Source organism: Ammospiza caudacuta, chromosome 2 (assembly GCF_027887145.1).
Source record: "Ammospiza caudacuta isolate bAmmCau1 chromosome 2, bAmmCau1.pri, whole genome shotgun sequence".
NCBI lineage: Eukaryota > Metazoa > Chordata > Aves > Passeriformes > Passerellidae > Ammospiza > Ammospiza caudacuta.
Window position 1 is genome coordinate 93,697,951 of NC_080594.1, and position 15,259 is coordinate 93,713,209.

The 15,259-nt window shown below is 38.8% G+C and overlaps 1 protein-coding gene across 1 annotated transcript; it reads left to right on the forward strand.

Moving 5' to 3' along the window:
• Positions 1 to 1,680: 1,680 nt before the first annotated feature.
• On the forward strand, positions 1,681 to 8,100 carry SULT1C4 (sulfotransferase family 1C member 4). The gene is made up of 8 exons (XM_058825248.1): positions 1,681 to 1,708; positions 2,187 to 2,363; positions 3,982 to 4,119; positions 5,380 to 5,477; positions 5,805 to 5,931; positions 7,132 to 7,226; positions 7,435 to 7,615; positions 7,758 to 8,100. Exons 2-8 carry the CDS (start codon positions 2,198 to 2,200, stop codon positions 7,868 to 7,870), a joined length of 918 nt encoding a protein of 305 aa, XP_058681231.1. The 5' UTR covers positions 1,681 to 1,708; positions 2,187 to 2,197; the 3' UTR covers positions 7,871 to 8,100.
• Positions 8,101 to 15,259: the final 7,159 nt, after the last annotated feature.

The following is a 15,259-nucleotide window of genomic DNA, read 5'->3' on the forward strand; positions in this document are numbered from 1 at the left end:
CAGCAGGATGGGAACTGAGGGAACAAAGTCCCTTCCACTGTAAGGAAAAATCAGGTTCATGATTATCTTAGGAACCTGAACCTAAAGTCTATGGGACCCAAAGAGCTACATCCCAGAATCCTAACAGAATTGGCTAATGGAGAGTAGCCCTGGGAGAAGAACTAGCGGGGTGCCGATGGATGAGAGCCTGGACATGACCCAGCAATGTGCAACTGCAGCCCAGAAAGCCAAATGTGTCCTGGGCTGCATCCAGAGAAGGCTGGGAAGTGTATTCAGGGAGGTGATTCTGCCCCTCTACTCTGCACTGGTGAGACCCCACCAGGAATGCCTTATCCAGCTCTGGGGTCCCCACCATGGGAAGGACATGGACCTGATGGAGTGAGTCCAGAGGAGGCCACCAAGACAATCAGAGGGATGGAGCACCTCTCCTATCAGGAAAGGCTGAGAGAACTGGAATTGCTCTGCCCGGAGAAGAGAAGGCTTCAGGGTGACCAAACTGTGGCCATGAAGTAGCTGAAGGGAATCTACAAGAAAGATGGAGAGAGACTTTGGACAAGGGCATAGAATGACAGGACAAGGGAGCTTCAAACTGAAAGAGAGTAGCTTTAGATTAGTTGTTAGGAAGAAATTCTTGACTGTGAGGGTAGTGAGACAGTAGAACAGGCTGCCCAGAGAAACCGGAAATGCCCCATGCATAAGATGGAGTTTATTTTCCCCATAGCACTCCCACAGTGCTAGTAAGTATAAGTGCAGTAGGCTTACATACAGCAACCACCTGTGGACTGAAGCCCTGCTTTCTGGGAGGTGGCTGGATCACCTGCTGATGGGAAGTAGAGAATAAGATTTTTGGGATGTTTACTCCTTTGCCTGTACACACAGGATCTTTGCCATTTAGATTAGATATTAGGAAGAAAATTAATTATTCCAAGACTGCTGACAATGAGAGATACAAATTAATAACCTTGCTGGAGCTATTGACTGATATTTTATGTTGTTGCCAGTAAAGAATCATTCTTTACATGAGAATTCCAAGTGTTTTTCTTTCAGAGGATTCAATCAGATTTCACAAACCATGCAAGAAAAAGTGCTCAGCTGTTGGTTGCTGCTGCACTTCCTCCTTTACTCTCCTCATACTGATAGGAAGAATGGAATCTCCACCCACACAAGCTTTCAACCTACTTGTGCCTGAAGATTTAAGTTCCTGTGTAGTTGTCAATACAGCCAAGGACTGAAGACATTTAAGCAGCAAAAATTCTCAGGCAAGTTTCTTTTGCCTTCATTTCTTAAAAATTTCTTTAGTGACTGCCCAGCCACCAATCCAACATCTCCGCTCTGCTGAATCTGTAGGAAATTGCTGTGAGTAAACAAGAAAACTAAAGAAAATATTCTAGCAATATTTGCTGTTAGGATTGAAATGTCTTTTTTTCTGGATGATATTTTTAGTCGAGATTATTTCTATAGCCTCCCTTTAAGCACAGCTTTCTTCTGACCAGACTCTGGAGCTCTGAAAGTTATGCTTAAGAGGTCTTCCTGGGAGAAATTGAGAAATCAATACCTAGTTATTATAAACCAAATTGATTCACATAATTAAAGTCTAACAACCTTTAGTTAATGATCAATCAAGTTTAGGTTATTTAAGGGCAACATATTTCAAAACACAGCAAAGAGTTCCAAGAGTGCCAAGATCTAGGAACGAAACACAGAAAAGGTCTGTAAATATTTTTGTGAGTTTAAGGCACAAAGGGTGTTAGCAGGCATTTCTGTTTATTTTCTTCACAGAGGAAGGGCTGGGTTCTGTGTGCTGATTTCATTACCTGCTGTTATTCTCTGCCTTCTTTTGAATCACACCTCTGATTACTATTTTTTTTTGCCTTTAGAAGCCTTCATAGCAATCATCCGAATTTTACATGAATGTGTTTGATATGAGAATAATGACTTTTTTCTCTTCTTGTATCTGAGTAAACAAAGTGATTTTTAGAGACACAGAAAATTACCACTAGCAATACACCATGCATTTCTGAAAATGAGATCCAGCTTTAAGGGGTCTATATATATCCAGATAGACCAAATCATGGCAAAAAGAAATCAGAGGACATGGAATTTTGTCAATAAGAGAGACCTCAAGATGAGTAACTCAGATTTTTTTTCAGAGCAGCCATGTTAATTCTAAGCCTTTCTTCATGCAGTACTCATTGCCATGAATAAAATGAAAGATTTGAGTCTGGGAGAGACAATGATTCGACCTGGGTTACTTGAATTGGATGGCGTTCTCCTCACAGAACCAATTGCCAGCATTTGGGACCAAGTGTGGAAGTTCAAAGCCAAGCCTGATGATGTGCTCATTGCAACCTATGCAAAAGCAGGTTGGTGTGGGTAGGAAACAGAATAAAAAAGTTTAGCATCATGCTTATTGATGGGATTGAGATTTTTTTTTTTGTGACTAATATTTGTTTAACTCCAGGCTAGACATATTTTAAAGACATGAAGTTGTGTCAGCTGTGACTAGTAACTCCTGACTTCTTTGGCAGAGGCAACAACTACCTGTTACTACTGAAGTACAAACACCCAAAGTCTAATGACCTAAAATTGTGACCTTTAACTGAGATTATATACATTTATATTAATGGTGACAATAGGAGTTTTCCACCAATATGTAGTGATTTAACAGTGCCTAGAAACAAGTGATCATTACTAAGAAATAATAAAAACTAACTGTATGACTCTGAAACATATTATGTATTTGGAGAATGATTTTTTGTGCAAACAAGTAGTGATTTCTGAAAATTGATTAATTCTTTAAAATAACCAAATTAATTTAATAATTTTGGTCAACAAACCAACAAAGAAAAATACCACTATTATTACTAGCTATCTGGCATTTTACTCAGTGACTGGACAATATTTGTCCTCTTCATCAAACCCCTTATACTTACTACAAAAGAAAACTATTAATAACAACCATCAATATGAATTCTGTATGAATAAAAACATACAGTTTTGGAGATTCAGGAACAGATATGGGAGAATTTGATCATCATAAAAAATAATTATTTTAATTAGCAAGAATTTTTAGGGCTTTTTTTTTTGTCAGTAGGGGAAAAATGTTTTTAACAAAAAAATCCACCATTAGTTTTGTAAAACCTGAAGGCTTTTGATTTACTACCTGTATACTAAAGGCAAAACCACATTATTTAACCCAGTTGGGATTAAAACCTTCTAGCCACTGAACTGAAAATAAATAAAGTTAGGATTCCATTTGACATGATGCCATATCTGTGTGAGAGGCACCACACAAGCATCTTAAGAAGGGCTGAATCTCCTGCCTAAACTGCTTTCCAATTTATCCCTTAGCCTGTTCTCTAGCTGACCTGCCACAGTACCTCAGAGGAGATGCGGCTGACACAGAGATGACAGCTATAAAAGAAAAGTGACACATGAGATACACTGTACTGTAACTCTCACAAATGTTGCAGTCACTCAGGCAGATGAAATGTACAGACTTTCATTAACATGGTTCAAAGGGAAACTTTACAAATACTTCAACTTTTTAATATTTTCAAACTGTATGAAATTTTAACTCACTTGAAGTTCAGATATCGCATTTTTTTTACTCAAATTCAGTATGAAAACAAAATAGCTGAATTTTTGTTAGGGATTAAAGAAGGAAGTTTCATTCCTCTGCAAATAATATTCTCCCAACAATAGTGAGTTTATCCCAGTGTTTTTTTCAGTACTGGTGTGGGGACTTATTTCTTTAGGCAAGAAGAAGTCTGTCTAAAATGGAATTGAGCTTTGAGAATTACCTTTGTTGCTCAATTAGGCATTTTGCCTGTATTGTACTCTTTTTCCATTTTGTCTACTATTTTCTATGCTATTCTTTCCCCCATTAGCACAGAGTCCATCCTTCTGGCTTTCAGTGCCCTAATAGAAGAAACTCTTGGCTATCCTGGAGGGAAGCATCTAAACACTTGACATTTTCAGGTACCACATGGACCCAGGAGATAGTGGATATGATTCAACAAAATGGAGATACCGAGAAGTGTAAACGTGAGACTACTTACAAACGCCACCCTTTCCTCGAGTGGTTTTTGGCAGAGCCTCCGTCTGCACGTTACTCAGGTGAATATTATCTGTATTTTAAACAAAATGAAACAAAACAAGCTCATAATGCTGATGCCGCAAGTATCCTGGAAAAGGTCCCACTTGCTTTGTTCTTAAACTAAGCACCATTTTGGCTCTTAAGGACCAGTTCAGGTGCTTTAACATAAACATCTAGTGCTACTCAAGGTGTTGCAAGGCTGGCAGATGGGATTGCTTCAGGTGCTACTGAAGACCATGATATTTGTAGTAGTATCTGAAGCTGTGTTTGATACTCCACAGTATCGAAACCAGCAGCAGATATGTATATAATGGCAATTGAATGAGGCATGGAGGCAATTGAATGCCATTCTGAGATTTCAGGCTGTATGGAAGAGAAACATATGTCATAGACATATTTCTGAGAGGTGCATAATGTTTCTAGTGGTTTTGCTACTCTTTCAAGTAACTGCTGCTCAGTTCTAGAGTCTAGTCATCTAAACAAGCTATGGAACATTCAGACAACCAGCAGGTTTCACTGGCTTGCAGCTTCTTACAAAAATCTCCCTCAGCAAGGGCTGCATTTCCACACAAATCGTTACGTCAGACTCTCACATCTGAAGCTAAAAAGTTTGACTAGCTCTGCAGAAGTGCTACTTTTTCTCTTCTAAACTAGACTGTGTTGACTCAGAGAGAGACAAAAATGATAGATGACAGAGGATGATACATGATGACAGGGAAAATTTATGGAAGTAATGATAGATGTCTAAAAGGGAAACGGGAGGAGATAACACATCTCCAAATATTATCAGATATTCCCAAGTAGTCCCATATATTCATAGCTACTGAAAATCCACCGTCATTCTCCTCCTTTCTCTTTATGTGCTACCCACAAAGTCAGCCATCATATTCTTGTATCCTAGAAAGAAACTAATATTTCTTACCTCTAAGGTGGAAGGAGACCACCAAATATTGCAAAGGAAAAGCTTTGGTTGGATAAATAGAAACCGATGTTTATCATAATCCCTTTGAAAGAAAGTATGGGCCCAAGAAAGCAAAAAGATATAAATCTCTTCTACTCAAATACACAGCTCAAATTTTCTCTAGAAACACTGAAGATGTTTAAGTAATGTTGTATATGTTACCCTGCTAGGTAAGAGCTTTGGAGATGAGTGATCAATGCAAGGTGAACTGCTGGAAAGTCACAGTCACAATCACATGAGTGAGCATAGGAAAGAAGGGCTAATTCAATTTAGAGAACAACTTTTCATAATTAAACATCCCACATAATTAAACTCCCAGGTGTGGAGTTAGCTGAAGCCATGCCATCTCCACGGACAATGAAAACTCATCTGCCTGTGCAGCTGCTGCCTCCATCCTTCTGGGAACAAAACTGTAAGGTAAGGCTGAAGAGCCCTGTTCTACCTCACAGCAAAGAAAGTGACATAAACCAGGGAAATTAATGTATATAAAAATCAGGTGTTTTCCAGAATTGCTGGGAAATCAAAAGGTCTTAAAAAATATTTTTCCTTTAATGTGTGAAGTCTGTGGGAATCAAAAGTCACAACTATGTTACCTGAGCTGGATTCTAGAAAATGGCAGCTTGAAAGCAAAAACTCTTAAATCTCTACCAGCAGGCTCTAAGAGAAAACTCCAGGAGATGCTCAATATCTATATTTGTATATGCAAGTTAATTTCTTTCTCTCTCTCTTTTCATATCAATAAAGATAATCTACGTGGCAAGAAATGCAAAAGACAACCTGGTGTCATACTACCATTTCCACAGAATGAATAAAGGGTTGCCTGATCCAGGAACCTGGGAGGAGTTTGTGGAGAAATTTGTGACTGGAAAAGGTGATTAACTGCAATCACTTGTATATGAGACTTTGATCATTTTAAGAATGCATGGCATTGGTTTTTTAATTTTGGTTATGGTTTGAAATCCTGTGCAGACACTGTGGAAGGATATCTGCTGAAGGTGTTTCAGTCATAATTTTTCTTCATTCACAAATTTTTATTATTACCTAAAGAATTAAATCTATCTTTAAGCTTCCATTTTGAGAAAAAATATAAACACTAATCTTTATTCTGTTATAATTCAGAAACATATATCACAATTTTCACGCTTCATCTCTTCTCTCTAAGATTAAAATAAGCCACTTGAAAAGGAACAATGGTTTAACTGGTCTTACTATAAACTGATAAAATTTGAAATTTAAAAAAGAAGTGGAGAGTTAATTTGGATAGAAATAAGGAAGTCTTTGAACCTAAATTAATATATATAAAAAACAAGTGTCGGAAAAAAGACAGTTCTCTAACTAAGGGCAGGCAACCCCAGAAGCAGATTCTTCCTTTTCTAAAAGAGGTGCTGATATCACAGGATATCCAAGAAACAAAATTTGGTCAAGTGGATGGCAGTTTACGGTTTGAGTCACTAAAGCTTCCTTCGGTCATTAATATTTTTGTCACCATGTAGGCCTAGAGATACCACTGTCTGAACCAGCATGAGAGTCACACGTCCAAAGGAGCCCTTATGCCTTGTGTTTGACCAGCTCAGCTTGGGAGCTATCTGTCCCAGAGCAGACATACAGTATAGAACATATTTACTTCTGCTAATCATTTTGGCACTTGCTTGAGAGAAGCAGGCATTTCTGATAGCATGGCAAATATTGAAACCAGGTAGAATCATAGAATCATGCAAGCTGGAATGGATTTCTGTTGTCCATACATTCCCAAGCAGGGCTAATTAACACAAGCCTTGGCCAGATGATCAAATGAAAACTGGAAGTGTGTGTTTTCATTGACTATAATGCATCTGCATTTGCTGCCCTTGAAAGTTACACAGGAGTCCAGTTCTGAGCATCCATAAACCTGAGGGATTAATAGCAAAAGTGCAGTAGCAAGCACAGAGCACAGTAGAGCTTATTATCACAGCCATACTGATTCAAAACCAGCTCAGAAATTCACAGGTACTGGTTAAGAGGCAAACATGAGTGCCACATATGTTAAAGACACAATCAGCATTTATAGCTGCTGATGTTACTTCTTTTACAGTCCTCTGGGGTTCCTGGCATGACCACGTAAAAGGATGGTGGAAGGCAAAAGATAAGCACCATATCCTCTATCTCTTCTATGAAGACATGAAGGAGGTAAAAGGCTGAACATATGTCTATAGAGCTCTGAAATCTGTAAGTCTAGCAGAAACTAACTACAAGCAACAGTTTTATATTATAATCCCAGTATCAGTAAATACAGTAACCTGATCTTCTCTGTGTGAGGATTGCAGCTCTCACATGACCTTTGATTTCTTTGCTTTTTCCTAGCTCTGTGTCTTATCCCATGTAATTGTTTTTGCAGAATCCAAAGCGAGAAATTCAGAAGATTGCAAAGTTCCTGGAGAAGGATCTGAGTGAGGAGGTTCTAAACAAAATAGTCCATAGCACCTCATTTGAGGTAATGAAGGAAAACCCCATGGCAAACTACACTAAAGACTTTCAAGGAATAATGGATCATTCCATTTCCCCATTCATGAGAAAAGGTACTGAGGTTTGTTACTGACATCAACCCTGTCTGGTTGTCATTCTGTCATTTTGAAATAAGCATTGAAGTACAAGTATCCAATAAATTGTGGATTACTGGTAAATCAATATTTTCTCTTTTTTTGCTTTGTAATTTCTTAGGCACCGTTGCAGACTGGAAGAATCATTTCACTGTGGCACAGAATGAGAAATTTGATGAAGATTATAAGAAGAAAATGTCTGATACCTCTCTTGTTTTTCGCATGGAATTGTAATTACTTGCAGTTGAAATTTATTCAACTTTTCCCATGTTAAATATTTTGCTTTTCTTTCACAAAATGCCACCGTCCCTAAGATCTTCCTTTCACACATCACTGATTTTTCATTATTGGGAGAGTGCCAAAATTATGCCAAAGTTTAAATCTCCCTCAAGAAAATAACTCCACTGGACAATTCTCAGTCACCCCCACCACAGTTACTTTTAGCATTAATAAAAATATTTCAAAGATGCTGTGGGTTTTCACCTTTGTAAAACAGCAGTTGATATTGCTGGCATTTTCAAATCAAACTCTTAACAGAAACTAGGAGCCAACAGGAAAAAAGGTGTTAAAAGAATGCAACAGATTATATGAACATTAATCAATCAATAACAATATATAAATTTAAAGGTGGTCAAGTATAAAGAGAGGAACAGAAGTGCACAATGTAGAATAAATTTCATTTTCTCTCATTTTAAGTTGGACATAAGAAATGCTGTTGAAATGAAAGCAACATTTCCAAAAACACCAAAAGCCCATTACTTCCTTTGATAAAAACTGCTGAAGGGCTATATAGAGGCATTTATTTACAGCCTAGCCATGGGCACAGTAGTCCTTATTGCATCTCACTTTTGCCTTCTAAACTGGACATTATAATGTTCTCATGACATTTGGAAAATTCTGAGTTGGTGTGAACCAGGTAAAGAGTCAATGCTGCAAATGCCATCTCCCTCTTCACTGTTGTAAAAGTGTTCATGTCATTGCCTTCTCCTTTGCCTTACCAATCAAATATATAAACAGCTTGTTGAGGCTCTTAGTTGCAATAGGACCTGGTAGATACTGTAAAATAAAAACCAGTTCTGCTTCAGCATTAGTACCAAAACTACAGGCTTGCTTTGAGCTTGTGCAAAATTAACTAAAGCAATTCATAACTCATTTAATTACAGGCAACTGTTACTAATCCACTTTTGGATTTAAAGTGCCACCATGGAGTTGGCATGCAAAAAAGGCCACTTCCTGCTTAACTGAGTTTGCACTCTGAATGTTAGAGGGAACAGAACGTAGATTACAGCAGCTAAAGAAAAGTATGCCTTAGTCTCATTTATCCTAGTTTAGTCAAGTTTAATACAAAATGTTTGCCAGGGATATTTTCTCTTTGGCTCATGGAGAGTTAAAAGTAAGCTAAAAAGCTGTAGCAATATGAGCAGCTGCCAAATGCAAAGCTCATTTCAGGCTACTTATTTAATCCACATATTGCAGTCCTTAACACAGCCATAAAGGGCAGCACATATCTAAAATGAATGCAGTCATAAAGGGCAGCAATACCTTGCATCAATTTGAAAACAAACTAAAAGTTGCCCAGTAAATGTAGGAGTTACATTGTCCTGGCCCACAGAGTTTTCCCCAAAAATGCTAGAATCACTTAAACTGGAAGCATGTATTTACTACATTAGTGTAATTTTCTTTTTAAACTTCAAGTCCACAGATTCCTGCCCACAAACAAAGGATGTCTCTGTAAAATGACTACCCAAGAAAAAATTATCTGTCAGGGGCACTGCTGTTCATCACAGCAAGAGCAAGGCTAAATACCAGCTTGAGGAGCTTTCTACTACTTATTTGTGTTTTGTTTATGATTGACTTGATTTACTGTCTCACTAGTATGAAGAAAAGGTGTTGCCTGCTCTTTCAGATATTTCCACTCTCTTGGGTTGCTCTATGAAACTTCGTGAGTCAGCACAGTTTGTCAATCTAATCCTCATTCAGTGCCACAAGAGGTATCAGTAAATGGAAAACATGCTTAACTCAGGAGCTTGGGTGACTTTTTATGAGCAGTGCTGTACAAAAGGTCACACAGATGACCTGTTTGCTCCTCCCTTGAAATCTCAAAACTATCAGAATAGCAAAATGCTGACAGTGGCGGAAGCCTTATTTGAAAAGGGAATTGCATAGCAACTGCAAGGATAGAGACACCATATTATAAGGGACTAGAATCACACTGGGAAACTCACCTTTGCTCTCACTTCCTTAGGTAACTTTTCACCCAGCTGCAATTCAGCTGCTATAAACAACAGATAAGAAGTACCACAGGTCAGACTGCAGTCCTAGAATACAAGAGGGGAGAAACAAACACTTGATGTGTGGCTACATAAGAAGTGGCTTTTCATATGCTATTGATATTATCTTTCTTTATATTCAGAGACAGGAATCTCAACTATTTTGACAAAATATAGCTGGCAGGAGGATAGAAAAGTGGAGACTTTCTGCTTTTTATGCCTTCTCAAGCCACCATAGCTGAGAGATCAATTTACAGATTCAATCATGATTTGCAAAATATTCACTAATGTAAAACTACAGGGAGTAGTTTATTGTTACCAGTGAAGATTATTTGACCTGTAGTTATGAAGAAAATTTGGGAAAAAGGTTAATGGATTGTATGCATCCCTCAAAGGCCATAGATTCTACCATGGTTTGGTGTCTATTTTGACTTTATGTCAATAGAATTGTGCATATGCTTCTGGGCATATGCCTGGAGGGTGCCCTCATCTAGAGTGCCTTTAACTTCCACGTCTTTAGGTTAGACAGTTGCTATGTACAGAAGAGCTTTAAATGATGTGTTTGTATATGATGATTTTTTTACTAATACCAACAAAAGTCAGTTAAGAGATTTAATATATTTTTATGTAAGATACTGTAAATCAATGATCACCTGCAGAAGGAGACTGTATGTGTACAGCCACATTATTTCAAATAACTTAAACTATTGTCACACTTCTGATGGAAACACGACTCCGTTTACTGTGGAGATAAAACTGTACAGAAATACATTAGACATAAGTCCTAAAAATACATCCATGCTTTATTTTCATCCAGTTAGCTACATGCACAGCTTTACTTACCTTCTCAGATGCAACATCTTCAATGTCAGTTTAACAAGACTTGAGTCAGTTTAGCTAATGCAATCCCACAGCAACTTCTTTGATGTTGCTTGTTTCTTCTTCTATAAGAAAGTGTCCCTGCTGGGTTTTGATAGTACAGAAACTTTGTTATTCATCTCTGAAAATGTTTCAGAGTCAGTGTTGACTAATACATGTTAATTGTTCATGTGCTTCTGTTTTGCAGCTCTGCATTAACAACAGTCAAAACAAATCCTCCCATGGGAATGACCAAGATTCCTGCTTCAATACTGACTATTTAAAAGACACTGCTGTATTAATTCTAGATTAGTTGTATTCCTCCTTGAGCTTGGGTGTCAATAGCAGCTACGGGAGACATTTTACCTTCACATGGAATGTGAAGGTAATTTGTGAAAAAGAATGAAAGGAGCACAGAGCTCCAAAAAATTAAAGAAAGAAACAGACAAGTGAGGTGTTCTATCATCCTAGCTAGCATTCAAAGACAGAGGGACAGTGCTTTCCTTTCCAGTAATCCAACTATAGATGATCTGCTTCACACTTGAACTGAAAGTCTCTGTTTCTCTGGTTAGGAAAACAGACCATGAAGAGGAAGAAGATTTTATGTAATTTGCCCTATCCATACTGGATATGGAATCATACTTTATATTAATGGTTTACATCAACATGTTCAGAAAGTGTTTTACCTTGACAACAAGGTTAATTATTAATTCTGGCATTTTTCAGAAGTGCATTAACACATTTTAAGCCTGGACTGAAGGTTTCATTTCCCTCACATTCTCAGTGAATGCTGCAAGGTCTCAGTGTAGGCTGAAGGTGAGCCTAGAGGCACACAGAGAGTGAGAGTTAAGTCTTTCATACTTTTAAGATGCAGCCAAACTGTGCTGCCAGACTGAAAGTAATGGGCTTAGGCTGGATAACAAAGAAGGCTCTGCCTGCCCTCCAGACCAAGCAGTGTGTAGGTAGATCAGGAAAGCAATCATTCAGCAGCACCCTGTGGTTAACGTCAAAGAAGCAAATTACTCATGGATTCTTTTGCAGAAGGGCTTTGGCATTGGCTGCTGCAAGGGCACTTGGTATCTATCAGTTGTGTGAGCTCAGACTGAACTGAAGGCTCCCAGTAGAATCATATCCATCTACCATCACTGTGGAGACAGAGGCATCATGTCAAAAGCAAGCTACCCTGGGTCCTGCTCTGGTACAGGCAATATAAATACAGGTAGAATGTTAGGTCAGGCACCTAAAAATTAAGGTAACTTATTTTTTATTTGTTAAAGTTGGGCCTTTTGATTCACAGTAATTTGTTATTGTACCAATATCACTCAGCATCATTTGCTACTACCTCTGTGTGCAATTAAAGGTTCTCCATGTGCTGTTAACAATAGAACAGACTTTTGCAGCCAGACCTCAGACCAGGTGTGAAAAAAATGTTCCCTTGTGTGAGTTTTACATTAATCTATCAGAAGGCTTGCTGGCTTTTGCTGGTGAGAACAACAAACTACCTACCTCTGTTTCTTATTACATTTTAAGACTAGAATTAAAGACTGTATATACAGTCTAATTTTTTAACACCTAACCAAATCCTTCATTCACAAATTAGTACTGAGATAAATAACTCTTTTTTAACTGTACCCTTCCACTCCTGTGGGAGCCTACTGAACCTCAACCCAACAAAATGGCCATAGTCAGCCAAATAATTTGCAGTTCATCTGCACAGGGGGGTGTGCTTTAAGTTTCCAAACAGAGGAGAATACTTAACATACTATAAATTCATGTGTTGTTTTCCTTTATATTAACCTGGCATGTAAAAAAGGCATAGAAGCAGCTCAAAGCAAGCACTCTGACTGGCCCAGCATGGGTCAAAACTAAGAGTCTGCAATCCTCAGAACTTGCTGCAAAATACAGTGGCAAGTATTTAAAGCATCTGCTCCTTTATGCTGAAAACACATTCCCCAGTAGCAAAATTACAGGCATTTTCTCATTCTGTGCTCTTCAGAAAATTCTTGCAGGTCTAATAATTCCAATGATAGTGAACAAGCATTTGTACTCTACCTTGATGTAAAGACTAATTACAGCCCTGTGAGACCTGGCTTCTCAATGAAAGCAGAATTGAAAATTTGTTATGCTCTGCCCCAACACATCCCATAAATCTCTTGGCAATCTTGTTTTACATAGACAATGCTATTTAGAAATATGAATTAATTATCTTTTACAAAGATAATAAAATCATGAGATATATGGACTATGTAAATTATTCTTGTTTTTCTCACTTATCTTGTCTCAAGTTAGCTGCATTTATTATTATGTATCAGCTTACTGTCTCCTTCTAGATAGGCAAGACACAATTCTTAAAGTGTTTAAGAAAATTTTATCAGACTATTACAGGTACAAATCAACATTTTTCCCTGAAAAATTCAGAGCAACTTGCACTTTATTATAACAAACTGAAACAATCAACAGACAAAGTCCTCAACTTTTTTTCTTAGTTATTCTAGAAAATTTTAAAATTCTTCACCACTCCCTAACCAGGATTCTTTGCAATTGCTGTTGCAATTCAGGACCAGAATGCAAGACTCTTAAGACAATCTCAAATGTGCAATATGCCTAAACTCTGTTACATAAAATAGAGGGAGGTCTGAGTGGTCCCTTGCAAGAATCCACTACAGAAAGCCTGCAATGAGTGAGCTGGTAGCTCACTGTCTTCAGTATTAACACCTCTGAAAAGTCTTTTGTGTCTGCCTTGGATGAGCTCCAAAATCAATTCCCTTGTAGGTTAAATAATGAGATGACCGAAGAGTTGGTACACAATACATACTGTCTGAAGACAGGCAGAAGGAACAAATGTGCATGAAACATTGTTCTCTCTGTGGTTTCCCAAAAGAGGTTAGTTTCCTACAGTGTTCTTCCCAAACATTCAAACTCAGTTGGAGGCTGACCTCAAAGCACAGAGCCACGCAGTATGGCATAGTTTGGGGTGAAAAGCTTCTGCTCTGGAATGGTGTTGGAAGGACTCTATCTCAAAAAGCTCTTATTGAAATTGTATGAAATCCCCACCTTAGACCAGAGCAACACAGGCATAGGTAACCAGTTCAGAGTACCCCACTGTGAAAGGAGAAGGAAAGAATAAATCTGTTTAATTTCCTCTGAAGCTTCTAAAAAGTATAATAATAGAAGTAATGAAAAAACACTGTCATGCTTTTTGGTTAGGGACATGTGCTCCTTGCCAGCAACCTCTGTGAGCATGGAACCATGTGCTCCTGCTACTGTTGTGTAGCTGCATAAGTAGAGATATATGAATATATGTAATGGACAGTGAATGCCTTGGAGGTGGGAAAAAAAACACTTTCTTAGGTATATGTGAAGAAGCTTTCTGCTTTTTGTCACTATTTGCCATTTGAATTTTACAAGAAGGACAGTAAGCAGACTTGGAAAAACGCAATTATTCTTCTGAGACAAGCATTTCAACAAACTACTCTCCTTTTTATTAAACTACATATTCTCTCATGACAATATAATTAATTCGGTGATATTCAGTATTCACCCAGTGAACCATAAACAGAATAATATGCCTAAATTGTTTTTCCCAGGCAACTTTTCATTAAAAATCAATTACTTATCATGAAATGTGAAAAATTATTCAGGCACTACCAAAGTGCATGCATGGTTACAATGAAAAATGTGTGCCCTTTAAAGTAGGCACTGTTGCCCTCAAACATCTACTCAAACAGGCATAAAAAGTCTCTTTAAGAACATGCAATTACAAGCCATAACACCTAGGTTCTGCTATTGGCTCTGGTAGTCCTTCACATCCATTTTTGAATTTGCAGAATCATGGAATTGTTAGGGTTGGAAGGGACCTCTGGTGATCATCTCATCCAACCCCCGAGCCAAGGCAGGGTCACCTAGAGCAAGTGCCAAAGAATGGGTCCAGGTGGGGTTTGAATGTCTCCAGAGGGAGACTCCACAAGAGCCCTGGGCAGCTGTGCCACTGCTCTGCCACCCTTAAGTAAAGAAATTATTTCTCATGTTGGGGTGAAACTTCTTGTGGTTTTATTTAAGGCCACTGCTCCTTGTCCTGTCGCTGGACACTGATGCAGAGTCTGGCACCGGCCGCATTTATTTGATAAATAATTTAAATCAATTTGTGCTCCCATCAAGGTATTAAAAACGGGGTCTTAAATCGCTCCGTTTCTGCCTGAGCACGTCACCCTTCACCTCACACTCTCCTTACGGCGGCAGTGAGAGACGTGCCTGCAGCACTGCTTTGCCCTTCGGCGCCCTTCAGGAACAGGGAGTAGCGGGCTGCACTCGTGTTGCAGCCGTACCCCTTCCCCTTTTCATAAGGCGGAGAACATGAGATCGGCCGCGATACCGACTCCCCGGCCCACGGCCCGTTTCATGCGGGCTCAGCCGCCGAGGCCGCGGGCTCTTGGTTCAGCCCCGCCCGGCCCCGGGGCGGCGCTCCGTGACGGACAGGCCGAGCCCGGCGTGCCGG